Raw genomic sequence first — 26,066 nt, forward strand, 5'->3', positions numbered from 1 at the left:
AGTTGAAGGGATGGAAAAAGATGTTCCATGCAAACAGAAACCAAAAGAAAGCTTGGGTAGCTATACTTATATCAGAAAAACATAGACTAAAACAGAGACTGTAATAAGAGACAAAGAAGGGCATTACAAATTGATAAAGGTGTCAATCCAACAAGAAGATGTTTAACATTTGTTAATAATTATGCACCCAACATAGGAGCACCTAAATATATAGAGCAAATATTAACAGACCTAAAGGGAGAAATAGACAGCAATACAGTAATAGTAGGGGACTTTAATACCCACCTTTATTAATAGATAAGTTATCCCGACAGAAATCAATAAGGAAACATCAGCCTTACGTGACATGTTAGACCAGATGGACTTAACAGATATACAGAAAACATTCCATCCAAAAGCAGCAGAGTGCACATTCTTCTCAACTGCATATGGAACATTCTCCAGGACCGTATATTAGGTGAAAAAACAAGTCATAATAAATTTAACATTGGAGTCAAATCAAGCATCTCTTTTAGGACCACAGTGGTATGAAACTAGAAATCAGTTACAAGAAGAAGACTGGAAAAATCACAAATATGGATAGATTAAATAATATGCTACTGAGTAACCAACGGGTCAATGAAGAAATCAAAGGAGAAATCAAAAAACACTTTGAAACAAATGAAAATGGAAATACAACATACCAAAAATTCATGGGATGCAGCAGAAGAGTTTCTAAGAGGGAAGTTCATAGTGATACGTGCCTACCTCAAGAAACAAGAATAATCTCAAACAACTTAACTTTACACCTCAAGTAACTAGAAAAAGAAGAGCAAACGGAGCCCAAAGTTAGTTGAAGGAAGGTAATAACAAAGATCAGAGCAGAAATAATTAGGGACTAAAAAGATCAATGAAACTAAGAGCTGGTTCTTTGAAAAGATAAACAAAATTGACAGACCTTTATCTAGACTCACCAAGAAAAAAGGAGGGCTCAAATCAGAAATGAAGGAGGAGCTGTTACAACTAATACCACTGAAATACAGAGACTCATAAGATACTACCATGAACAATTATATGCCAACGCATTGCCAGCAACCTACAAGAAATGTATACATTTCTAGGGACATACAGCCAGCTTTCCAACACTGAATCATGAAGAAGTAGAAAATATGAATAGATTACTAGAAAGGAGATATGAATCCATAATCAGAAACCTTCCAACAAACAAAAGTCCGGGATCAAACGGTTTCACTACCAAAGTCTACCAGACATTAAAAGAATTACAGCAATTCTTCTCAAACTCTTCCCAAAAAATAGAAAAGGAGGGAACACTTCCAAACTCATTTTATGAGGCCAGCATTACCCTGATACCAAAACCAGACAAGGACACTACAAGAAGAAATTATGGGCTGATATCCCTGATGAACATAGATGCAGAAATCCTCAACAAAATATTAGCGAACCAACTGCAACAATACATTAAAAGGGTCATACACCATGATCAAGTGGGATTTATTCCAGGGATGCAAGGATGGTTTGACATCTAGAAGTCAAGCAACGTGATACACCGCATTAACAAATGAACATGAAAATCATGATCATCTCAGTGGATTACAGAAAAAGCATTTGACAAAATGTAACATCCATTTATGATAAAAACTCCCAACACAGTGGGTATAGAGGGAACATACCTCAACATAATAAATGCCATATATGACAAGCCTATAGCTAATATGCTCAGTGGTGAAAATCTGAAAGCTTTTCTTCTAAGATCAGGAACAAGACAAGGATGCCTACTCTCACCACTTTTATTCAACATAGTATTAAAGTTCTAGCCAGATAAATTAGGCAAGAAAAAGAAAAGGCATCCAAATTAGAAAGGAAGAAGTAAAATTGTCACTCTTTGCAGCTGACATATTATATGTAGAAAACCTTTAGACTCCGTAAGAAAAAAAAACTTAGAATACTGAATAATAAATGAATAAACTGAATAATAAATGAATTCAGTAATTTTGCAAACCTCAAAATATATAAAAATCTGTTGTGTTTCTATACACTAATAATGAACTAGCAGAGGAAATTAAGAAAATAATCCCATTTACAATTGCATCAAAAAGAATAAAATACTTAGGAATAAATTCAACCACAGAGGTGAAAGACCTGTACACTGAAAACTATAAGACAGTGATGAAAGAAATTAAAGACAAAACTTAATGAAAAGATACTCCATGCTCATCGATAGAATTAAAATTGTTAAGATATCCATACTACCCAAAGCAATCACAGGTTTAATGCAATAACTGTTAAAATTCCACTGGCAATTTTTCACAGAAATAGAATAAACTATCCTAAAATTTGTATGGAATCACGAAGGACCCGAAATAGCCAAAGCAATCTTGAGAAAGAACAAAAAGCTAGAGGCATCACGCTCCCTGATTTCAAACCATATGACATAGGTATAGTAATCAAAACATGGTATTGGCAAAAAAATAGACACATAGCTCAATGGAACAGAATAGAGAGTTCAGAAATGAACCCACACATACATGCTCAATTAATTTATGACAAAAGGAGCCAAGAATAAATAAACATTGGGGAAAGGACAGTCTCTTCAATAAATAGTATTGGGAAGATGTTAAAAAAAAAAAATAGTATTGGGAAAACTAAATTAGCCACATGCAAAAGAATGAAACTAGACTACTGTCTTATACCATACACAAAAATTGACTCAAAGTGGGTTAAAGGCTTGAATGCAAGACCTGAAACCCTGAAACTCATAGAAGAAAACATAGGTGGTAAGCTTCTTAACATCAGCCTTGGTGATCATTTTCTGGATTTGACTTCAGAAGCAAAGGCAACAAAAGCAAAATTAAACAAGCAGGACTACACTAAACTAAAAAGCTGCACAGCGAAGAACATCATCAACAAAACGGAAAGGCAATGTACTGAACGGGAGAAGATTATTTGCAAACAATATATCTGATAAGGGGTTAATATCCAAAGTATATAAAGAACATACAACTCAATAGCAAAACAAACAATCTGATTTTAAAAGTGGACAGAGGATCTGAATAGACATTTTTCCAAAGAAGACATACAGATGGCCAAAAGATACGTGAAAAGTTGCTCAGCATCACTGATGATCAGGAAGTGCAAATCAAAACCACAATAAGCTGTCATCTCACACCTGTGAAAATGGCTGTCATCAAAAAGACAAGGATGTAGAGAAAAGGGAGCCTTTGTGCACTGTTGGTGGGAATGTAAATTGATGTAGCCACTATGGAAGACAGTTTGGAGGTTCCTCAAAAAATTAAAAATAGAACTACAATATGATCCAGCAATTCCACTTCTGGGTATTTATCTGAGGAAAATGAAAATACTAATTTGAAAAGATTTTTGGACCCCAATGTTCATTGCAGTGTTATTTACAGTAGCCAAGATATGGAAAAACCCAAGTGTTCATCAATAAATGAATGGATAAAGAAGATTTGCTGTATATACACAATGGAATACTATTCAGCCATTAAAAAAGAATGAAAGCTTGCCGTTTGCAACCACATGGATGGACCTTGAGGGCATTATGCTAAGTGAAATGAGTCAGAAAGGGAAGACAGAGATGGTTTGATCCCACTTATGTGTGGAATCTAAAAAACAAACAAACCAGACCAAGTTCATAGATCCAGAGAACAGATTGGTGGTTGCTAGAGGCGCAGGGGGTTAGGGGTGGGTGAAATGGCTGAAGGGGGTCAAAAGTTACAGACTTCTGGTTATAAAATAAATAAGTGATGGGGATGTAATGTACAGCGTGGTGTCCAAGGTTAATAATACTGTATTGCATATTTCAAAGTTGCTAAGAGTATATTTTAAAAGTTCTCACCACAGGAAAAAAATACTTTGTATGTACGGTGACAGAGGGTAACTGGACTTGCTGTGGTGATCATTTCACAATGTATATAAATATCAAATTACTACACTGCACACCTGAAACTAATATAATGTTACATGTCAATTATACTTCAATTAAAAAAACTTTTTTTTTAAAGATCTGTTACAGCATCCTTTCCTGTAGCTACAGTGAACACACAAAAAAATTTTTTAAACTAATGAAGAAACACCGTCTCTGCTGCCTTGAATATAGTTAGAATGGTATACTTTATTTAAAGGAAGACTCATATTGTAGAAAGCTTAGCTGTTTCTAAATTAGCTTATAAATTTAATGTGATCCTGATCAGAAACTCAGTGGAGGTGTTTATATATTTGTGTCTGGAGACTTGACGGTATTTTCAAGTTCTCAGAGGAATAAAGCCCGGAAAATTAAGTTAAGAAAAGTTTTAAACAGTAATGTGGAGTAATGTTTTAGTTTCAATGGGAAAACTTTGTAAGCCAACAGTATTTAAAATAGTTTGGAACTGGCACAACAATAGATGGCCAGATGAATGAAACAGATTAGAATATCCAGAAATAGATCTAAGAATAAACGGAAAATTCTTTCTATGACAAAGTAGCATTTCAAGACAATGTGGAAATGATTAATTTTTCAGTAAATGATACTGGGGCAGCAGGCTGGAGATTTGGGGAAAAAAATTCAGCTGAATCCCTAGCTCATACCTTTAACCAAAATAAAATCTGCATGTGTCAAAGGTTTAATAATAATAAATGAAGCCATAAAGATATGAAAATAAAGCATGGATGAATATATGTATATCTGGGTATGTATGCATGTGTGTTGTGTATGTGTTATAAATGTTTATTACATATTTTAATCTTGAAGTCTGGAAGACCTTTCTGAATACAATACAAAACCCAGAAGTCATGCAATAAGAGAATGAGATACTTGAGACAGAAAGAAAGAAATATGTGTGTTTATAAGATGCTTGGTTAAAACACACAAACCCTTAAACAGAATCAGTATTTAATCTGAGGGAAAAGCATGTGTAATATTGTAAGATAGACCAAAAGGTTTACTCCAAAGAGCCCTTATAAATTAGAAATAAAAGATGAATAACTCAGCTAACTTACGGAAAGATGCTCCATGTCAGTAGTAATCAGAACAATGAATGTTCAGACAACAATGAGATACCAGTTTTAGTCCTCATTAGATTGACAAAAATGAAAAAGACTGCTCTATTCGGAGAGGTGTGACCACTTGTTGATAGGAGTACAAATTAATAGAACCTCTTAGAAGGTAACTCTGTTAGGTCATTGAGTATATATGTAACCTTTAACTCAACAATTCCAGTTCCAGAAATCTGTTCTTTGGAAATCACACAAATTGAAGGGTGGGGGTGGTGGGGGGAAGGTAGAAAGGATATTCACTGCAGCATTGCTTGGAAACCACCTAAGTACACATCCACAGAGGAAGAGATTGATTAAATTAATTACTGTGGCCATTTAAAAGAATGAGACAGATCTATGTTTGCAGCCCTAGAAAGTTTGGAAGTACATGTACCATGATGTTAACAGTGGGGAGTAAGACTAACACCATACACAAAAATAAACTCAGAATGGATTTGAGACCTAAATGTAAGACCGGACACTATAAAACTCTTAGAGGAAAACGTAGGAAGAACACTCTCTGACATAAATCACAGCAAGATCTTTTTTGATCCACCCCCTAGAGTAATGGAAATAAAAACAAAAATAAACAAATGGGACCCAATGAAACTTAAAAGCTTTTGCACAGCAAAGGAAACCATAAACAAGACGAAAAGACAACCCTCAAAATGGGAGAGAATATGTGCAAGCGAATCAACGGACAAAGGATTAATCTCCAAAATAAATAAACAGCTCATGCAGCTCAATATTAAAAAGACAAACAACACAATCCGAAAATGGGCAGAAGACCTAAATAGACATTTCTCCAAAGAAGACATACAGATGGCCAAGAAACACATGAAAAGCTACTCAACATCACTAATTATTGGAGAAATGCAAATCAAAACTACAATGAGGTATCACCTCACACCAGTTAGCATGGCCATCATCAGAAAATCTACAAACAACCAATGCTGGAGAGGGTGTGGAGAAAAGGGAACCCTCTTGCACTGTTGGTGGGAATGTAAACTGATACAGCCACTATGGAGGTTCCTTAAAAAACTAAAGGAGGTTCCTTTTAAGGTTCCTTAAAAAACTAAAAATGGAATTACCATATGACCCAGCAATCCCACTACTGGGCATATACCCAGAGAAAACCGTAATTCAAAAAGACACATGCACCCGAATGTTCATTGCAGCACTATTTACAATAGCCAGGTCATGGAAGCAACCTAAATGCCCATCGACAGACGAATGGATAAAGAAGTCGTGGTACATATATACAATGGAATATTACTCAGCCATAAAAAGGAACGAAATTGGGTCATCTGTAGAGACATGGATGGATCTAGAGACTCATACAGAGTGAAGTAAGTCAGAGAGAGAAAAAATATAAATATCGTATATTAATGCATATATGTGGAAGCTAGAAAAATGGTGCAGATGAACCGGTTTGCAGGCAGAAATTGAGACACAGATGTAGAGAACAAACGTATGGACGCCAAGGCGGGAAAGCGGTGGTGGGGGTGGTGGTGTGATGAATTGGGAGATTGGGATTGACATGTTTACACTGATGTGTGTAAAATTGATGACTAATAAGAACCTGCTGTATAAAAACATAAATAAAATAAAATTTAAAAATTAAAAAAAAACAAAACAGTGGGGAATAAGAATGCCAAGAGATAAATTTCCTGTTTCATGTATTTATGTCTTATTTGAATTTTTAATAGGGTAATTGTATTAAGATGGCTTATGTTTCTAGTAAATAAATAAAGAATAAAAAAGTGCTGCCACTTAACGTTGGCTTAAAGTTTATTCCCAGTATCTATTTATCATTCATTCAGCAAATATTTATTATTCCGTGCTTGCTAATTGCTGTGAGTAGCATAGAAAAATAGTAAACATAGTAAGTAAATAATGTATGTTGTGCTATGGAGAAAGGAAGGTCTGTAGGGTAAGGTAAGGAAGAGTGAAAATACAGTTTCCAATGTAAATTTAAACAGGATGATCAGAGTAGATCTCGTTGAAAAGGAGTAAGTCATTTGAGCAAGGAACTGAAGAATTGGAAGGAATTGCACCATTTACTGTGGTTCATGTGATTAAACATTTCAAGTTGGAAGTATTCTAACTCCAGGCTTGCAAAACTGCGTGGCGATCCAGTTTTTCTAGCTGTGTTAAATCTCAGTTCTTATAAAGAATCTTAGAACTCTATGTTGAATGTTGAGAGGTTCTCAAACATTACATGCATAAATAAGAATCACGTAACACGCTGATTTCTGTGCCCTGTACCTAAGCAGTTGAATCAGATCTTCATTTGGAAGGCAGCTATGCTAACCCCTGTACCACCAGTGCCTCCAGGTTTTCTGCATTTGGAGCCAGTGGAATGTGCATTTTAAACAAGCACCACAGAAATTTTATGTAAAAAGTCCCAGGTCCACACTTAGGCCTTTGAGATGAGCCTGCTTCACTCCGCCTAGCAACAGACAACTCCCTCGTTATTTTTGAGTGTGTGAGCTCTTGTGTTCAAGTGTATGTCATTAACATGACTTGTTTACTTTTTTAGGTCAAAGGCAATTGTTTGTTTTTTCTCTCTTTAAAGGTATCATCAAATGGTATTCAGTCCACTCCTCTAAATCTTGCAACATATTGGAAATGTAGTGCTGGCACCACAGATCTTAGAGTGGATTATAAGTACAACCCAGAAGCTATGGTGGCACCAAGTGTGCTTTCCAACGTACAGGTGGTGGTACCAGTGGATGGAGGAGTCACAAACATGCAGTCCCTTCCCCCTGCAATATGGTAAATTAAGTCGATTTCTGAATTCCTACTAAGTTTCTGTTGCAATCCCTGAGTCTTAGAACCTAAGCTCTGAAAGTTGTCTTATAAGTTTAGTGTATTTTCCCAAAGAAACCATGCTATAAAAGGTACTGTACATTTTACTAGTCAAGCTATGGTAGCCGCAACCCAAAATAAACAAACTAGTCTTGCTGTCCCCACCCAGACTCTAATGATTCAATACAACTTTACCCTTAGGCAAAGTATGTAACTTCTCTAAACTTTTTTTTTCGTTTTAAAAATAAAGATAATTATTATTTTATAGGATTAAGTATAGCATCTAGCATATCTATAGGAATACCTATCTGGTTAGTCTTTAGTATTAGTTTTTACATCTCTTAACTACCTCTCTTGTTCCCTCCATTAATATTAGTATAGACTCTAACCACTCTTCGTTTATATTAGCTTCACCGTTTAGTAATAAAACTGTGTTTTCCTTGAGTAATGAAGGTACTGGGTCACCTATGCATTGTTTTCCTTTCTCTGATCAGTAGAAATGAAAAGAGTTTACATAATTTGGTAAATATCCATTTATAAAGATAATAGTATTATATTTATATTACTCAAACACATTTTCACCAGGTGATACTATTCAAAGTAAATCTAGCACCATAGTTCTAGTGAAATATTTAAAATGTATTTAGTGAGTGTTCATTTATGTACAAGGTACTATGCTAGACACATTATCTGAAAACATTTGTTCTTACAGGAATGCAGAACAGATGAAAGCCTTTTGGAAACTCTCTGGTATTTCAGAAAAATCAGAAAATAGAGGTAAGTGTGTGCATGTTTTTTTTTTGTTGTTTATAATGTGATGTTAAAATGTTGTTTAAATGGATTTTTTAGGCATGTTTGTGGAAAATTTTCTCCTGGAATTTCATGCCTTCAGTTCTAAAACTGACCACTAGGTGGAAGTTAATACCTTATAATAAGAATGGACCAGTTGAGATTCAGAACACATTTTTTTCCTTCTAGATTGAATATGCTTTCTCTGAGAAAAATAATGTTTTGCTATAGCTTTATAAATATTATGTAAATGCTTATGTTCACATGCTACCATTAAGAGAAGATACCTAATAAAGTAAATTTATAGAAGTCTAGGTAACCTGATAATCGAAACTGAAAACTAATTGATACTAATTAACACACTCTTTAGCTCATTCTTGGGGTCCTCCTGGCCTCCCGGAAATCATGCAGAAGCTTCCAGGCCTTAAAAAGCCCCTCTGTCTTTTCTCTCTCAGGAGAACCTTACCTTGGTCATCTCCCCTTATTAAAACTAACCATCAACAGCCTTTAATTCTGTGATCGTTATTTTAAGGAGAAGCAAGTTAATCGCCTCCTCCCACCATGTCTGCATCTGTGTTCCCAATGCAAAGAAAAAGTCTCTGCCTAGTTAGTTGATCACTCCTAGTATATCCCCTAGCTCAATTTAGAATATAATTCCCAGGACAGTCAAGACTTTAACTTTTTTTTTTTTTTAATTTATTTATTTTTGGCCGCGTTGGGTCTTTGTTGCTGCGCACGGGCTTTCTCTAGTTGTGGCGAGCGGGGGATACTCTTCGTTGCGGTACGCGGACTTCTCATTGCGGTGGCTTCACTTGTTGCGGAGCATGGGCTCTAGGCGCGCAGGCTTCAGTAGTTGCAGCATGCGGGCTCAGTAGTTGTGGCTCGTGGGCTCTAGAGCACAGGCTCAGTAGTTGTGGCGCACGGGCTTAGTTGCTCCACAGCACATGGGATCTCCCCGGACCAGGGCTTGTCCCCTGCATTGGCAGGCGGATTCTTAACCAGTGTGCCACCAGGGAAGCCCGAGTCTTTAACATCTTATTTGCAGTTTCTCTTAATCAAAGGAGAGTTCTCCTGCCCTCTTTTGAATGCCTAATTGATCTCCAGTTACTTTTCCTATTAAGTAGGGTTTTTTGGCGTTTCAAGTTTTGCTCAACTTTTTCCTTTTAAACATTTTAAGCATAATGTGATCAAAATGTAAAACATATCATCAGTAGTTTTTCTTGTAGGTATTTCTGCATAAAAGTCCAGGAACATACCTCGTATTGTCTGTTGATTCAGACCTGCTGTGCTGAACCAGACTTTTACTACTAGAGAACAACACATTGTATGAAATACCCTAGCTAATCTCTAGTTCCTTTGTTCCTGTTTGGTACTTAAAGGTTGCCTATTTTCAGATGGTAAACTGTACTGATTTTTACTCTTAACTGTACGGCTGTGGGAGACAAAACTGAGATTCCTAGTTGAAACTGGAAGTAAACCAGAACTGCTACTTGAATTGAGGGTTTACAACCAGTTAGCAAGGAAGAAAGGGTATATTTTCCCCATATTTAATGAAACAGTATTACTGTAAATATTTACCAAGAAGGGAGTTTGTTCTCTTAAAAATAAGATGCAAATTTTCTAACCAGCTATATTAATAGTTTCCCTCTGCTGTTCAGGTATCAGAGTGTCTATGTGAGGAAATGGAAACATCTTATAAATATGGTTCTGATTTGGTTAGTCAGCCTTTAAAAAAAAGATCTCCAAATTAGAATACTGTAAAACAGAAATCTATTTCTATTTTGCCTTTATGCCCAGAAGAGGGACAGGAAATAATTCTAAAGTTTAAGGATTGCCAAGGTGGCTGCTCTTGGCCTGTGGCGGAACTTTCACAGAATTGAATTTTGCATATCAAGAACTGTAAAAGTTTAAGGAGGGCTTGGGCAAGCGTTAAGAATTATACAGCAGTTCATCTTCCCAATTGATCTGTGCCACCAGGTGCAATAGTATAGGATGGGTCATTGTTATATTTTCTTCCAGATTTCTCTCTGTAGTGTTCAGCTTCTACACGGGGAATCACAGAATGTCACTCCTACTATCCAGCAATTCTCCTTTCCCCAGCCAGAAACCTGGGAATCCTCCTAGGCTCCTCCTCCTTTTCACCCCTTGATTTCAACTCCTAAATATCTTTCAAATTCATTCCTTTCTTTCCTTCCCCTTAGCCTAGTTCAGATCCCCTTTTCCTGTCACCTAGAGTCCTAGACTATTTTATTGACCTTAGGTGGTTTCCCTACCTTGCATCTTGTACCTTTCTGCCCTTCTACGATACTTATCTGAAATGTTTTGTCTTGCATATCTTTGGTGGCTCCTTACGGTTATTTCTTATGGTGGTTTGTAAAGATATTTAGAGCTTGTTCCTTGCTGCCAGTCTAGTCTCATCTTCTGCCACCCTCTTCCACCTGTACCCTCTTCTCCAGCTCTTCTGGTGTAGATGTAGTTCCCTTAAATGCGTCATGCTCTGTCAGGTCTCCCATCTCTGTACCTGTAGTTACCTTTGCCTGACATACAGGCCCATCATCCCCACACCATTTTATGTGCCCATAGCCTTTTTTTTTTTTTTTTAACAGCATTTATAATATTCGTAATTATTTACTATTTCTGCCTGAGTCATGTTGAATAAATGGTTATATTGAAAAGAAAGCCCCTCAGACATAATTGGCATGATGTTAGACCAGTTAAATTTTAAAACGAAGGGTGTTAGCATACTGTATTTGTTTTTCTCTTTCTGACTTCACTCTGTATGACAGACTCTGGGTCCATCCACCTCACTACAAGTAACTCAATTTCGTTTCTTTTTATGGCTGAGTAATATTCCATTGTATGTATGTGCCACATCTTCTTTATCCATTTATACACTACCAAATGTAAAATAGATAGCTAGTGGGAAGCAGCTGCATAGCACAGGGAGATTAGCTCCGTGCTTTGTGACCACCTAGAGGGGTGGGATAGGGAGGGTGGGAGGGAGACGCAAGAGGGAGGGGATATGGGGATATATGTATATGTATAGCTGATTCACTTTGTTGTAAAGCAGAAACTAACACACCATTGTAAAGCAATTATACTCCAATAAAGATGTTAAAAAATATATATATATATATATATATGGGGGGGGGGGGAAAGAAGGGTGAATACAGAATAGTAATGTTGATACAGCTCTTCCCAATCTTAGCTGTCTTAGCTTCTTTACCTCTCCTGCCCATGATATGGTACTCAGCAGTCCTTTCCTTTTGACTTTATTCCCACTCATCCCTTCTAGGGCTTTCTTCTGAGCTGCCCTCAGACTTATCTTTTGACTCATTTCAACATGCATGTAGCATAGGAATCTCAATAGTAAATACCTCTGAAGATTATTATTAAGTCAAAGAGAAGCATGGATGAAGATTACTTAACGAAAATTCAGATTCACTGAATAAAGTCTGACTTGGAAACAGGACATTGATTTTGTTTGCTGTACACATTTCACGAATTTGGCACAGGACAAACACAGTTCAGCTTACTTGCTCATTTGCCTTTTTTGGTGTGAAATATATTATCCTGTGTAAGTTCTTTGTTCTTTTCCTTGTAGGTTCTGGGTCCCTCAGAGCAAAATTTGATCTTTCAGAAGGACCCAGTAAACCCACAACACTTGCAGTGCAATTCCTCAGCGAGGGAAGTACCCTCTCAGGAGTAGATATTGAACTTGTAGGCACTGGCTATAGGCTTTCCTTAGTAAAGAAGCGGTTTGCCACTGGTAAGTTGGGAGATTTCAAGCTTTATAATGTACATGGGAAACATTTGTATTCTAACATTTACTAAACGACTGTCAAGTAGTTTATAGTCTAAAGGCATGGAAATTTTTTCTTTGACCTTTGGTACCAAGGTGCCAGATAGAGACACACCTGGGAGAGAGAGTACTCATGGTCAGTATAGCTGAACACCTGTGATCTGATTCTAATGTATTGTAAACAGCAGATGGGAACTGGGGTTTGTATCTGTAACCACAGTGAAAATATTCTCCTTCGAGTTCATTTGAAATTATAATTGCAAAGGTCTGCTTGGTGTTTTTCAGGACGATACTTGGCAGATTGTTGATGGACCTGGGAAAGTGGTTGGCTCAAGGGAGTAGTACAAACCTGCCATTCTGCATTATCTGTTCTTTCCAAACACTATTCTAACTTGTATTATGTCTTTAAGAGCTGACTACAAACATTAAATTGCACTTTTGAAGTGAGTCATCGAAAGAAATAGCACTGAAATGATTTTCAACGCTGTAAATGATCAACTGCAATATTCAGGAAACACATTTATTCAGATTCTCAGTAAAATGAAGTTTTTATAGGCTGAAATTTTAAATTATCTTCAGTGTCTGTGGTTATAGTGTAATATCAGGCCTGAAATTTCAGGAGAGCAAGCACAAAATAATTTAGCTTTCCATAAGTTGTTAGAGTCAGAGATAATTTTGAAATTTTATAAGTTTTGATATTGAATGGATACAGACAGAATGTGAATTCTAAGTTTTGGATAATGTTCATTTATAACACTCAATCAAATTGAGTTTTGTGCCATAAAGTAATCAGACCAGAGTCCAAGGTGTTTGCAAAATCTATAATTTGATTCTCATATAAACATATTAATAAAGTGTAAATGGTGTTTTATATGATTTTTTTTTAATCCTCAAGTGCAATGTGTTTTAAAATAAGCTTGCAAAAGACAGCAGAGAAATTTACTTCTGCAGTTAACTTTATAGAAGTTGTGATTGTTTTGATGAATTAATGCTGTAGATTTAATTTATTTTTATATGGATTGCATAATGTGTGCCTTGTAAAACAACAACAAAACCCAGAAATGTGCCTATCTAGTTTGTGTTCATTAATGTGCCTCACTTTTTCCTAACAGTCTGGATCTTCTATTCAGAATCTTAGAGTAGTCAAGGATTTTTACAAGATAATTGCAATTTTCATAAATACCTTTGGCCGCAATTGGGAAGGGAGTTCAGAATAACTAAAGGACAATTTATACTTAAGAACCCTGGCTCGCTTCTTTAGTGATACACTGTAGCCAGTAGAGAAATAACTAATGGCATATGTTTACAGGGGAAGAAATTACCTTCAGATATTCCACCTTAACCTCATCAGAAAGTTCTGCAAAACTGTAATGATAAATTGGTAACTGGTATTTTAACTCTCAATTTAACATTTCCCTTCACTCTATTATTGGAAATCTGTACATTTATTTCCTGAATGTGTTGTGAGCATGAATTTTGTAGTAGTTTGTGAGGAACACACTTTAGAAAAGATTAGTTTTGGCATTTTCAACAATTGGAAAAATTACCAATTTGTATGTTCTTGTTCTTACTTAATTGCCACCTGCTAAAAACAGGGAAATTATTTGAGATGATGGATTGGGTTAAGCATTTCTTAATATTACTAATATTAAATAGTAAATATCCTAACTTTATAGCAAATCCTGATTAATTGAAGGAATTAAACATTTTGGACACAGTTTCATAATTTACAAATGGGAAATTTATTTGTAAGTACCAGTGTCCTGCATTTTGCATAGAAGTAATAAAATGTGTTATATATGATAATTTATATAAAACCACTAATTGTTCTGTTAAGCTTTCCAGAAAATAAAACCCCTCCTACTAGACATTTATATAACATCTTGCTATATTAAATACAGCAGAAAATCTACTCATTAGTAATATATATAACACAATATGTGCTTAATATATCCATGTTAGCCCAATTCTAAATTTAGATTTGACTAAAGCAACACATAAGAGAATTCGCTAAAATTTTCATCTTTACCAAATAGTGGACAAAATTAGAATTTCTAACTTATATTGTACTCTATTAAATGCCAATTACAGTCCCTTACTGGAATCTTAACTGTAATTGCTTTGCAGTCAAACTGCTTTTATTGGGCAGTTAATATTTTATTGTTGGAATTCAGACACCATTATACTCACCATGTCTGTTTTTAATCAAGTATTACCTTACAATGTACAAACTAGTGAAATGGTTAAACTTCTGCACTTTCCTAATTACCACAGTCTTCATACCAAGTGCTGATACATAAATTTGTATTGGGTGCAGGTTACAATTTTGAAGCCATATGAGTTTATATTGATTTTTTTCATTTAAAAATCCACTAATGGTGTAAAAAAGACCAATAGATTTTCAATCGGAAATGTATTTAGCAAGCTGGTTCTTGCTTATGTATAGTGATAAACTTTGTAGCTGCCTCTTTAACCAAGAACTTGTAAACACAGAACTCTAACAAATGTGAGTTTTTAAGAATTGTTATTTACTACTTTGAGTTGTAATTAGAACAATGCAAATCTTACAAAATTTTGTAAATATTTTTGATTTTTTCATAAAAATGTAAATTTTACATAAAAGTTGTGCTCTTAATAAACATGTAATATATAATTTATCAGTTGGTTTGTGTGTTTTTGTACTCTTGTTTATAGTAATAATAGCTACATCATAGACTTTAGGACAAGGCAAGCTAGGTAAGCAATGGATAATTGGTGTTGAACTTTGTATCACCATTTAGACAGGCATATAGATTGGTCTGTTATTTAGTTTTAACTGATCGTATAGGAAAACTTCATTTGGACTATAGCCCAGAAGTATAGAAATTGTTTAATAGGAATTATTTTTATTTGTTTCTAAATATACTTAAATTGATGTTAAACTTTAGCAAAGACTTTCCTCCTGACAAGCTGCTTAGGAACACAGCGTTACACGGTTTTAAAACCATACTCTTTCAAGGAGGTAATCAGGAACATCAAGCCTCTCAAAAACCAGTGGATTTAGAAAGGAGCAACAAAAAGGAATTGGAAAAAAGATTTCATCCTAAATATTGAAAATTTTGCTAAATCTGTGTCATGAAAAGGAGCAGTTTAGTTAATCTAGGTCAGGTTGGGGAACCTACGTACCAAACAGGTAGCACTCTTACCACTCATACCATAGGCTCATCTTTTTTCTTCATTATTCTCTGTTTCCACTTCCCCTGCTCCCACCTGTTCAGAGTGAATGATGCTAGCTGCTGTGATAAATAAGATCCCGGGAACTTAACACTGTAAACTAGTATGTCGCTCATGTCACGGTTCTAAGGAGGTTGGAGGAGGAGCTCTGCTCCATACAGTAATTCAAGGACACAGGCTCCCTCCATTTTTGTGACTCTGCTCAAAATCCTCTCCATTTGGCTGGTGGATGGGGAAGGAAGGAAACTGGGAGTTTATGGGCCAGGCGCAGAGCTGGTCATGACCTGTGTTCACATTCCTCTAGCCAGAACTTGATCTGTGCTTCCAACTAACTAACTGCAAGGAAAGATGGGAAATAACACAGTGTGGTTGTGTGCCTAGGAGGAAAAGAAAGCATATTTTGACAAACACAGTAATCCTCTGGCACGCATCCTGCCCTTTCTCCATTCGGTCATCTTTCGTTATTCCTTCTCCTAAATGTGCGTTTAATGGTGTCTGTGGCTTTCAGTACTAAAGGTTCATTCCATCATCTCTTGCTATATGTACGTATTTTACCCCTATTTTAAAATATATCTGATTATTTCCGTATTTCCTCTAATCATGATATTTATGATTATTTGTGATAACTCAGAAACCACTGCTTATCTTTAGCAGGCAGTGTTTCATCTGTCAGTAATTTTTTAACTGCAGGTGACAGAAAACAAAACTAAGAATGGTTTAAACGGATAAAGACAAGTTTTTTTCCACATCACGAAGTCTGCAAGTTTATCTGTTGCTGGTATTGGACAGAACAAGTGATTCTTTTGGCTTTTTCCTTATGGTTGCAATATGGCTGCCACAGCTTCCAACTACATATTTACATCCAGAGCTGGGAGGGGGGCAGTTCCAGGTGTATCTGTCCTTTTTGTCAGGAGATTTAAAGCTCTTCCAGCACATTTCTGCTTACTTCCTATTGGCCAGGATTGTGTAAGAGGCAGAGAAAGCAAGTAGCCTTTATTTTTAAGTGAGTAAAGGCGAGGGGGCTGGGAATGGCCGAAGGTGAACTGGCCAGCAGGTCAGCCACCAGATTTCTGACTAGTACAGGCGTATTTCCTTATAGCATATTTCCAATTAAATCTCTGCACTTAGCCCAATCAATTTATTTGACAGTTTTAACCCAGCAATGAGCAGGGTGAACTTGAGAAAGTATTCTAAGTCTTCTCTATCTTTAGAAGAGTGAATCAGTGTAACTTTCCTAGAGAGCAGTTTGAATTCAAAACCTTTAAAAACCTTATTTATCATTTAAACTAGTAATTCATCACTGTTGGGAATTTGTCATAAGAAAATAGTGAGACAAGAAAGCAAAGATGTGTTTATTATATGAAAAAATTGGAAGGATTAAATGAGCTGATAGCTCCCATATAGTGATATACTATGTAGGTATTTAAAATAATCATGAATAAACAACAAGGTCCTACTGTACAGCACAGGGAATACCTGTAATAAACCATAATGTTAAAGAATATGAAAAAGTATGTGTATATATGTATAACTGAATCACTTTGCTGTACATGAGAAACTAACACAACATTGTAAGTCAACTTCAATTAATTAACTAAAATAATCATGAAGGTTTATAGTCATTGATACGGAATATTGCCATGACATTGTTAGATGGTAAAAGGTAATTCTTTTTTGTTTTAAAGTGCATACACCTAAAGCAAAAACCTTTGTAAAAAATATGCACCAAGTTGTAATTTCTGGGTGATGGGATTTTTACTTTCCACAGGATGTTTAATGTCCAAATTTCACTTTATTTTTTATAATGGGTAGGTTATTACATTTACAATAAAAACTTTCTATTTTGAAAAATAGTTTTAGAAATAGAGTGCAAGATGAACTTTATGTTGATGTAAATAATGTACAAGGATCTCTTTACATGAGGGTCTTCCCATTTTGATCACTGCCTTAGCCTTCCACTTGGTTCTACTAATATAACTACTTTGTTTTCTATTGCTTATTAATGTATGGAAGTAGATTTCTGCTCTACTTTTTTCCTTTTTTTTTTTTTTTTTTTTTTGGTCTCAAAGCTCAATGCCCTGATTTCTTTTGCCCAAGTGAATACAGTATCAATTCTTTTTTCTGCCCAAATTAATCTCTTTTAAAAAGTATGATCCAGAAAAGGGACAGAGGAAATGTGTACATATGATGTGGTTGAGGCTGTCTTCAGGGTAGCTTTTGGCAAAATTAAGAGCCTTTTAAATTTCAGAAACTTGGATGTTACCGCCTCAATATCATCCCAATAAATAAGGTGGCATATAAGCTCTAGTATTTTCTATCCTAATTCTAGCAATTATCTCAGTAGTTCATATATCAAAGCATAGTATTCTGACCCCTCAGCCAATGCTTCTTCTGACTACTAGTAGCAGACCTACTAACATTAGCATGAGTTGGAGGACAACCATTTAAACACCCATTTATCATTGGTCAACTAGCATCAATCTTTTACTTTCTTATTCTTTACTTACACTACTCACAACCTTAACTGGAAATAATCTTCTAAAATGAAGACTGTTTGTAGTTTATCACTCTGGTCTTATAAACCAGAAAAGGAGAAAAACCTCCCTACAACATCAAGGAAGAAGCTCCAACTCCGCCATCAGAAATTCTACCTAAACTATTCCCTGAAAGTTGTACATAAACAGTAAGATATTATTTTTACATGCTATGTCAGTATTAAAAACAAATTCTAGAGGATCCCATTGCTGTGTACTTTGTATATTAAATGACCTGCCCCATTACAATGTATTAGTACATACATACTTGATTGTATGATACATTGTATATATAATCATACACTGTTTACTCCATGTGTATGAGTACAAACTATGAATATTATATGATTACGTAGAACAAAATATTGTACACATTCCATTAAGTCACATCAACTCTAATCACCATACTTATCACTGCCAAAGACTTCCCTTAATCCCAAGCTTTGAGAAATAGGCAGCTCATCCCACAAACATGCCCCTTTTCTTGCTCTGGGCCCATAACATGGGGGTTTCTAGAACTGAACTGTATGTGGCATCTGGTTCTTGCTTCAGGACCATCTCACCTAAAATCTCTCAAGCTTTCCTCTTAAATAAAAGACATCCTGATGGACTAATGACTAATCAGCCCATGTGCACACATAACTGTGGTGTCATACATTTGATATTTTTTAATTTGGGGGCATGCTGTGACCCAGCTATGGCCATCTGAGGCCTTAACACAGTCAGTCAACATCTAGCTGAGCCTATACTGAATATTATTTTACAGCATCAACAACCATAAGGTATTAGTGCTTAAAATACATAAGAAAATTGATAAACACGTGTACATTCACATGTCCAAATAAAAATTAGCAAACTCCCCTTAGCCCCTGTAGACCTCAAAGTGTATATATTTAAGACCAATCTTGACATTTCCAAAACAAGATTAAAATATAACAGTACACAAAAGCCTACTTTCCCTCATTCTATAAGAAATATCTAAATCACAAATTAAGATATATTTTAGCCAAGATTTTTAACAAAATGAAAATTTCCAACACCAAAAATTCTGACTTTAAACCTATGGACTAGAAAAACTTACTCCCTCTCCAGTAGTTTAAAATACTTCTACTAAACGCTAGCATGCTACTTAAAATTCACAAAATTTTGATGGACAGGGATCCCCTTATATCTAGCTTGTTACTATAACTTAATTAATAAAGCAAGGCACTAAAAATGCCTAGATGAGTTTACTAAGTCCATAAACACATGGGTTTGGTCCCAGTCTTTCTATTAATTCTTAATAAAATTACACATGCAAGTATTCCACATCCTAGTGAGAAAGCCCTCTGGATCACCAGTGATTAAAAGGAGCAGGCATCAGGCACATTAACAAGTAGCTCATGACGCCTAGATTAACCACACCCTGCAGAAAACAGCAGTGATAAAAATTAAGCCAGAAACAAAAGTTTGACTAATTTATACTAACTCACTAGAGTTGGGAAATTTCATGCCAGCCACCAAGGTCATATGATTAACTCAAATTAATAAAATTTTCAGTATAAAGTATGTTAAAGATATTCTTATAATAAAGTTAAATTTTAATTAGGCTGTAAAAAGCTGCAGCTAAAATAAACTACAAAAATGACTTTAATATTCCTGATTACACGATAGCTAAGACTCATACTGGGATCCAATACTCCATTATGCTTAGCCCTAAACCCAAACAATTAGAACAAAATTATATGCCAGAGTACTACTTGCAATAGCGTAAAACTCAAAGGACTTGGTGGTGTTTTTTTATCCCTCTAGAGGAGCCTTTTCTATAATCTATCGATATAAATCCTGATAAACCTCACCATTCCTTGCTAATACAGACTATCGCCATCTTCAGCAAACCCTAAAAAGGAGGCATAGTAAGCACAAACAACATAAAACTATTAGTTCAAGGTGTAGGCAGCCTATGGGGTAGAAAGAAATGGGCTACATTTTCTACTTTAAGAACGTTAAATTTTACACAAAAGTATTTATAAAATTAAAAACTAAAGGAGGATTTAGCAGTAAGTTTAAAAATAGGCTTAACTGAGTTAGGCCATGAAGCATGCACACATAGATGGTCACGCTCCTCAAATACCGAAACCTATGTATACAACTTATTTATAACTATTTAACATCTAAGAGGAGACAGGTCAGTCAGAGGTAAGCATACTGGAAAGTGCTTGGACAGATCTAAGTGTAGCTTAAAATCATGTAGTTTACACCCACTAGATTTTCATCTTAAATGACCACTTTGAACCAAAACTAGCCCAAACTAATCAAGCTCAATTATAGTATATAAATTAAACATTTATTTACAAACAAAAGTATAGGTGATAGAGACTTTAACTAGTGCTATAGACAGAGTACCATAAGGGAATGGTGAAAGAAGTATTTAAATTATTAAATAGCAAAGTTTACGCCTTTTACTTTTTGCATAATGATTTAACTAGAACAATTTAAGGAAAAGAAGTCAAATGCCCCAAAGTAAGATGAAACCTATGAACAGTTTTTAAAGAACAAACTCATCTATGTAGCAGAATTATGAGATTTGTAGACAGGGGTGAACAGCCTAATGAGCCTGGTGATAGTTGGTTATCCAGTACAGAATGTTGGTTCAACTTTAAGTTTACCTAAGAAACAATTCTAACATAAATTTAAGTATTAATCTAAATAGGTAAGGCCCTTTACATACAGGATACAGACTTCCTTAGAAGGAAGTTATATTAATAATATTGTTATCAATATTATTAATATCATAGTTATTGTCATATTAATATCATAGTTGGCCTAAAAGCAGCCACCAAATAAGAAAGCATTCAAGTCCAACAGTTTACTTATCTTAATTCCACTAATAAAAACGAACTCCTAACATAATACTGGATCAATCTATCAACAGAAGCAATACTGTTAATATGAATAACAAGAATTATTTCTCCTCACATAAGATTGTATCAGAATGGATAATCACTGATAGTTAAATATAAATTTAACCTAATAATTATTTATTAAATCAGTTGTTAACCCAACACAGGTATGTGCTTAAGGAAACATTTTAAAAAGTAAAAAGAGGGCTTCCCTGGTGGCACAGTGGTTGAGAATCTGCCTGCTAATGCAGGGGACACGGGTTCGAGCCCTGGTCTGGGAAGATCCCACATGCCGCGGAGCAACTGGGCCCGTGAGCCACAACTACTGAGCCTGCGCGTCTGGAGCCTGTGCTCTGCAACAAGAGAGGCCGCGATGGTGAGAGGCCCGCGCACCGCGATGAAGGGTGGCCCCCGCTCGCCGCAACTAGAGAAAGCCCTCGCACAGAAACGAAGACCCAACACAGCCAAAAATTAAAAAAATAAAATTAAAAGTAATCAAAAAGAGAGAGTTAATAAAAAAGGATAATTTGAGTTCATTAAAAAAAAAAAAAAAAGTAAAAGGAACTCGCAAACACAAACCTTGCCTGTTTACCAAAACTATCACCTCTAGCATTTCTAGTATTAGAGGCACTGACTGCTCTGTGACAAATGTTTAATAGCCACTATGGTATCCAGACCACGCAAAGGTAACTTAATCATTTGTTCTTTAAATATGGACTTGAATGAATGGCCACACGAGGGTTTTACTGTCTTACTTTTTTTTTCTTTTTTATTGAAGTATAGTTGATTCACGATATTGTGCCAATCTTTGCTGTAGAACAAAGGGACTCAGTTTTTCACATATATACATTTTTAAAAATATTCTTTTCCATTATGGTTTATCCCAGGAGATTGGAGATATTTCCCTGTGCTATACAGTAGGACCTTGTTGTTTATCCATTCAAACGGAAATGAAAAGAAAGCGGGAGTTGCAATGTATTTTACTTTTTAATTAGAGAAATTGACTTTCCTGTGAAGAAGGTGATGACAGAATAAGACGATAAGACGCTATGGAGCTCTAATTTAGTCCAACGCCCCCTCCCCAAAAATTAATGAAATCAAGGGATAACAAAACTTTAAATGGACTAAAATTTTGGTTGGGGTGACCTCGGAGAGTAAAACAAGTGATTAAAACCTAGACCAACTAATCAAAATATTTTATCATCTATTGATCCAAAAGCTTCATTAATGGAACGAGTTACCCTAGGGATAACAGCATAATCCTATTCTGGAGTTCATATCAACAGTAGGGTTTACAACCTCATTAAATCAGGACATCCCAATGGTGTAACCACTATTAATGGGTCATTTGTTCAATGATTAAAGTCCTACGTGATCTGAGTTCAGACCGAAGTAACCCAGATCAATTGCTATATATTTCATATTTCTCCCAGTATGAAAGGACAAGAGAAATCAGGCCTACTTTACAAAACTAATGGATGACATAATCTTAATCTTAATTAATTTACACCAGCCCTGCCCAAGAACAGGGTTTGTTAGGTGGCAGAGCCTGGTAATTGCATAAAACTTAAACCTTTATAACCAGAGATTTAACTTCTCTCCTTAACAATTTGGTTATAATCAACATTCTTTTATTAATCATCCCCATTCTACTTGCTACAGCATTCCTTATCCTAATCCAGTGAAAAGTACTGGGCTATATACAACTCTATGAAGGACCAAACATTGTTGGATGTGATGGCCTGCTCCAACCCATTGCCAATGCTGGCCAGCTATTCATTAAAGAACCATTAACATCATCAATATCTATATTATTGCATCAGTCCTAGCCTCTACATTGGCCCTAACAATATGAATTCCTTTACCCACACCATATCCATCAATCAATAGAAACCTAGGCATACTATTTATATTAGCTGTATTATAGTCTCTCGTCAGGTTGAACCTCAAATTCAAACTATGCAGTAATTGGGACCCTATGAGCAATAGTGCAAACAATTTCATATGAAGTAACACTAGCAATCATTCTATCATCAGTTATATTAATTAATGGATCATTTACCCTCTCAACGTTAATCACTACTCAGGAATACTTATGTCTAATTTTTCCATCTTGGCCACTGACCATGATATGATTTCTCTCAATCCTAGCAGAAACCAACCAAGCTCCATTCGACCTAACAGAAAGAGAATCAGAACTTGTCTCTGGCTTCAATGTTGAGTATGCAGCAGGCCCATTTGCCCTATTCTTCCTAGCAGAATATGCCAACAGTATTATATTAAATATTTTTTACAACAATTCTGTTCCTATGTACCAGAACTATACTCAATTTTATTATCAAAATCATCTTCCTGTCCTTTTTTCCCTATGAATACAAGCATCCTATCCACGATTCCAATAGGACCAACTTATACATCTTCTATGAAAAACTTCCTACTACTAACACTAGCTGTTTGAATATGAAATATATCATTACTGATCATTATATCAAGCATCGCACTGAACATAATATGTCTGAGAAAACAGTTACTTTGATGGAGTAAATTATAGAGGTTTAAATCCTCTTATTTCTAGTATTAAGGAATTGCACCTACTCTTAAGAATTCAAAAATTTCCATGCTACCATATTACACCATATTCTATAGTAAGGTCAGTTAAGTAAGCTATCAGGCCCATACCCTGAAAATGTTGGTTTATATCCTTCCCATACTAATAAATCCCCTATTTTTATTATCATTTCACTATCATTTCAGGAACTACAGTTGTTATGACAAGCTCACATGGATTAATAATCTGAATTGGCTTTGAAATCAACATATTAGCTATTATTCTAGTTTTAATTAAAAAATTCAACCCACGAGTCAAAGAAGCATCCACTAAATATTTTTTGACACAAGCCATCACATCTATACTTGTTAATCTAATATATTCTGGCCAATGAACAATTATAAAAGTGTTTAATCCAACAGCATCCTTTATCACAACAGCCCTTGTCATAAAACTTGGACTTTTCCCCATTCCACTTTTGAATGCCCGAAGCTCCACTAATATCTGTCCTAATTTTATTAACATTACAGAAACTTGTACCACTATCAATTTTATATTGAGTTTCATCATCCATTAATCTAAACATGTTACTAATTAGAGCTATATTTTTTTTAATCAATCATAGTAGGAGGATGAAGAAGTCTTAACCAAACCCCACTACAAAAAATCAGCCTACTCATCAATTGGTTACATAGGTTGAATAACAGCTGTTATAGTTTATAACCAACTATAATAATCCTATACTTATATAATAAGAACACTCATTACATTATTTATATATAATTCATCCACCACAATGCTATCCCTCTCCTAATTTATTAAACACCCTTAATTGCTATAATTATTCTCACTATTACATTATCATTAGGAGGCCTCCCACCACTTTCAGGGTTTTTACCTAAATGAATGATTACTCAAGAAATAACAAAAAATAATATTTTACCAACATTAACAGCTGTCATAGCACTACTCAATCTATATATGATTAATCTGCTCTACATCACTAACCACAACCCCGTCAATAAATAACATGAAATAAAATGACAATATGAAAAATGAAATGAATAACACTTTTACCACCACTAATCATAATATCAACAGTGTTTCTTCCCTTATCATCAGTATTATCAGTACTGGATTAGGAATTTAGGTTAGCACAGACCAAGAGACTTCAAAGTCCTAAGCAAGTATTATTTACTGAATTCCTGAAAATAAGGATTGCAAGACTTTATCTTACATCAACTGGATGCAAATCACACTCTTTTATTAAACTAAATTCTTACCAGATTTGATGGGCTTTCATCCCACAGAATTTTATTTAACAGCTAAATACTCTAGTCAGTTGGTTTCAATCTACTCTCTCCATTCAGGGGAGAAATAGGGGAGAAGCCAGGCAGAATTAAAGCTGCTTCTTTGAATTTGCAATTCAATATGTCATTCGCCACAGGGCTTGGCAAAAAGAGGCCTCAACCTGTCTTTAGATTTACAGTCTAATGCTTGCTCAGCCATTTCACTATGTTCATAAACTGCTGGTTATTCTCAACAAACCATAAAGTTAGAGTCACTGAGCATCTGTTTTTTGGTGCCTGTGCCAGAATAGAAGTACTGTCTTAAGCCTTTTAATCGTGCCAAACCAGGCCTGGAGCTTTACTAGGAGATGATCAAATCTACAATGTAGCTGTACCACCCATGCATTTGTAATAATTTCATAGTTATACCTAATTTCATAGTTATACCTACTATAATTGGAGGATTCAGAAACTGACTAGTTCCACTAATAACTGGAGCACCTGATATAGCATTTCTCCCAATAAATAAGTTTTTTACTTCTTCCACCACCATTTTTAGAACAGGCTAACAGGCTGAACAGTATATCTATGTTTAGCTGGCAATCTAGCCTACATGGGAGCTTCTGTTGACCTAACCATTTTTTCCCCTACATTTACCAGTTGTATACTTAATCCTAGGTGCTATTAATTTTATTACCACAATTATTAGTATAAAAACTCCAGCTATATCTCATTACCAAACACCACTGTTTGTTTGATCCATCCTACTTCTGGCCATACTATTACTCTTGTCACTCCCAGTTCTAGCAGCCAGAATCACTTTATTGTTAATAACCACAATCTATTAATCTTTCTTTGATCCTGAAGGTGGAGGTGATCCAATTTTATATCAACATTTATTCTGATTTCTTTGGCCACCCAGATTTTTACATCCTTCTTTTACCTGGCTTCAGGATAATATCATATACCATCAAATATTATTTGGGAAAAAAAAGAACCTTTGGGGTATATAGGAATAGTCTGAGCCATAATGTCTTCCCAGGCTTTCTCATATGAGCTCAACACATGTTCAGAGTAGGAATAGATGTTGATATGAGCATGTATTACATCAGCTACTCTAATTACTGCCATCCCCATAGGAGTAAAAGTATTTAGTTGATTAGC

The 26,066-nt window shown here is 35.3% G+C and overlaps 1 protein-coding gene and 1 pseudogene across 1 annotated transcript in view; both read left to right on the forward strand.

The window, feature by feature from the left end:
* FCHO2 (FCH and mu domain containing endocytic adaptor 2) overlaps positions 1-15,051 on the forward strand; it is a 112,475-nt gene extending 97,424 nt beyond the window's left edge. Inside the window, exons 23-26 of the mRNA XM_068535493.1 lie at positions 7,613-7,812; positions 8,558-8,622; positions 12,239-12,403; positions 12,722-15,051. Coding sequence (XP_068391594.1) covers positions 7,613-7,812; positions 8,558-8,622; positions 12,239-12,403; positions 12,722-12,744 — 453 coding nt within the window. The 3' untranslated portion in view covers positions 12,745-15,051. The remainder of the gene's footprint in view (positions 1-7,612; positions 7,813-8,557; positions 8,623-12,238; positions 12,404-12,721) is intronic.
* A 1,626-nt stretch (positions 15,052-16,677) lies between these two features.
* Positions 16,678-23,437, forward strand: LOC137758854 (NADH-ubiquinone oxidoreductase chain 1-like; annotated as a pseudogene).
* The last annotated feature ends 2,629 nt before the right edge of the window (positions 23,438-26,066 follow it).

This window comes from Eschrichtius robustus, chromosome 2 (genome assembly GCF_028021215.1).
Source record: "Eschrichtius robustus isolate mEscRob2 chromosome 2, mEscRob2.pri, whole genome shotgun sequence".
In the NCBI taxonomy this organism is placed as follows: Eukaryota; Metazoa; Chordata; class Mammalia; order Artiodactyla; family Eschrichtiidae; genus Eschrichtius; species Eschrichtius robustus.